This window comes from Alosa alosa, chromosome 8 (genome assembly GCF_017589495.1).
Source record: "Alosa alosa isolate M-15738 ecotype Scorff River chromosome 8, AALO_Geno_1.1, whole genome shotgun sequence".
NCBI classification, from domain to species: Eukaryota; Metazoa; Chordata; class Actinopteri; order Clupeiformes; family Clupeidae; genus Alosa; species Alosa alosa.
Genome location: NC_063196.1, coordinates 14,481,285 through 14,483,784, shown reverse-complemented (window position 1 = coordinate 14,483,784; position 2,500 = coordinate 14,481,285). Strand labels below are relative to the sequence as shown.

The 2,500-nt window shown below is 43.9% G+C and overlaps 1 protein-coding gene across 1 annotated transcript in view; it reads left to right on the top strand.

Annotated features, from left to right (window-relative positions):
- pak5 (p21 protein (Cdc42/Rac)-activated kinase 5) overlaps positions 1 to 2,500 on the top strand; it is a 58,952-nt gene that overhangs the window by 46,800 nt on the left and 9,652 nt on the right. Inside the window, 1 exon segment of the mRNA XM_048250329.1 lies at positions 321 to 454. Coding sequence (XP_048106286.1) covers positions 321 to 454 — 134 coding nt within the window.

The window sequence follows — 2,500 nt, the reverse complement described above, 5'->3', positions numbered from 1 at the left end:
CTCTAATATAGTGTATCTGGGTCCTAACTTAACATCAAAATATATTTATGCACCTGAATATGTAAATGCACAACCACCCACACACACACACACACACACACACACACACACACACACACACACACACACACACACACACACACACACACACACACACACACACACACTCAGACACACACAAACACGTGTTGTTAGCACACATAGCACACACACACAGATGCACACAGCTCAAGGCAAATACTGTATGTTGGTGTGTAAAAACATCTCTTGTAAAAAAATCTCTTTTCTCTTCCCTGTCTCTCTTTTTCTCCCCGGCTCAGGTGGTGATCATGAGGGACTATCACCATGAGAACGTGGTGGACATGTACAACAGCTACCTAGTGGGAGACGAGCTTTGGGTCGTCATGGAGTTTCTGGAGGGAGGAGCTTTGACTGACATTGTGACTCATACCAGGTAACCTCTCCCACAGGATGTAGGCCCCTCCCTGTTTGTGCCCTCAACACATTGACCCAGTTTTGTTTTTAAAATGCATCTGGTGATCCGATCACAAGTGATCAGTTCTAAATACAAGGGTATTTAAGGGTATTTAACCACCAAGACGCATTGTGATCCGATGGCTACAGTAGGACCACTTGCTATGGTGGTCAGGAATGCATGTGACCACATCTTTTGTAGTGTAGACGCTAATGTATTTTTATGCATCTCATACAATGAGAGTTCTAATGAATGTGACATTGGCATTAACGACATCTTAACAGAGGTGGTCAGCAACATTTCTGGCTGTACATCTTGTTTCAGCCGGTTAGATGCCAACCAATTGGACTAATTAAACATGGAATTTTTTACTTTTTTATTATTATTTAGTTTATTTTATTTCATTTTTATTTTTTACTTTTTATTATTTGTTAATTTGTTTATTGTTTGTCTTGGTGTCACGGGTACGCTGGCGACTACGCCGCTCCGTCCAGCATCTTTTGTGTTGTGTGTCAGTCTTGTACAGTATGTGGAACGCTTTGGGTTGCACTCTGTGCATACAAAAATGTGCTATATAAATAAAAGTGACTTGACTTGACTACTAGTGTAAACGGTGATGTGTCGCGGCTGACCACCTGTGAGTAGATCACCCAAAACACACCCTAAGAATCTTTAGAATCTTTGATCGGAATAGCCGTTGTTGTCTACTTTTCTTTGAAAAGATACAGCAGGCAATCCGATTGACCGTATACACGGCTGTTCAATAGGAATAGGAACGCAATACACCACCTCTTTCACTCCGATTAAAATTCTGATCGGATCAAGCATTTTTATTCTTATTAAGGTGTTTATGTGAGAATTTTTAGCACAATTGAGCCGTTATTGCATTTCTAGTCGGATTAAAAGTGTCCATATAAACGTGGCTAATGGGTATGATGTTGTTTTACAAAATGTGGACACTGAAAGATGTTTCGGATTCCAATTTCATGACGTCAGATAAAAGACTTCTGAAATATAGTCACAACTATCGAACAACAGCTACAGGCAAACAAACAGTAAGCCACTAGAGAGGAGCATCCAGTTTATGATGTGTTACAGTTTCTATGTGTGTGTGTGTGCGTGTGTCATGTGTGAAGTTTTGCATTTCTCCCTCTGAAACAAAAGGGTTGTCCAGAGAGTACAGTGTTTGAGGAGCTGTCTCAGCAGATAAAGCTAATTACAGTAATCAAAGACACATACATGGTGTATGTCTGTGTGTGTGTGTGTGTGTGTGTGTGTGTGTGTGTGTGTGTGTGTGTGTGTGTGTGTGTGTGTGTGTGTGTGTGTGTGTCAGTTCTGGGCACTAATTGTACGCTTTCAGTAGGGACAGTTGCCCTTTCTCTCTGTCTCTCTCCCACAGCCGCCCTCTTTCCCTCCGTCTCTTCTCTGCATCCCTCTCTCACTCCTCATCTGTCCTCCTGTTCATCCCTCTCTCCCACCCTCTTTTCCTCCTCCTCTATCTTTCTGCTCACCCCTCTCTCCCACAGCCATCTCTTTCACTCCTCTATCCATCATGCCATCCCTCTCTCTCTTTCTCCCTCCCTTCTCTGTCTTTGTGTTCATCCTTCTCTCTCTCCCTCTGTGTTTAGATCTCCTAGTGCAACTCTTTTCTCCTTTTCTCTCTTTCTCTCTCTTCCTCTTTTCCTCTCTCTCCATCACTCTCTGTGCCGACCCCCCTTGTTCATTTCTTTCCCTCTCTCTCTCTCTCTCTCTCTCTCTCTCTCTCTCTCTCTCTCTCTCTCCCTCTACCTCCTCTGTGTCCCCTTCTTTCCCTACATACATACCCCCTCCCCTCTCTATATCCCCCCATCTCTCAGAGGGCTGGAGTCAGCAGATCAGAGCTCCACGCATCATTAACCCACAACAACGTGTGTGTGTGTGTGTGTGTGTGTGTGTGTGTGTGTGTGTGTGAAACTCACAGCTGCTCCCTCGCATCCTTCTCTCCCTCTCTCCCTCATTCCATCTCTTTTCTCCCACACACACATC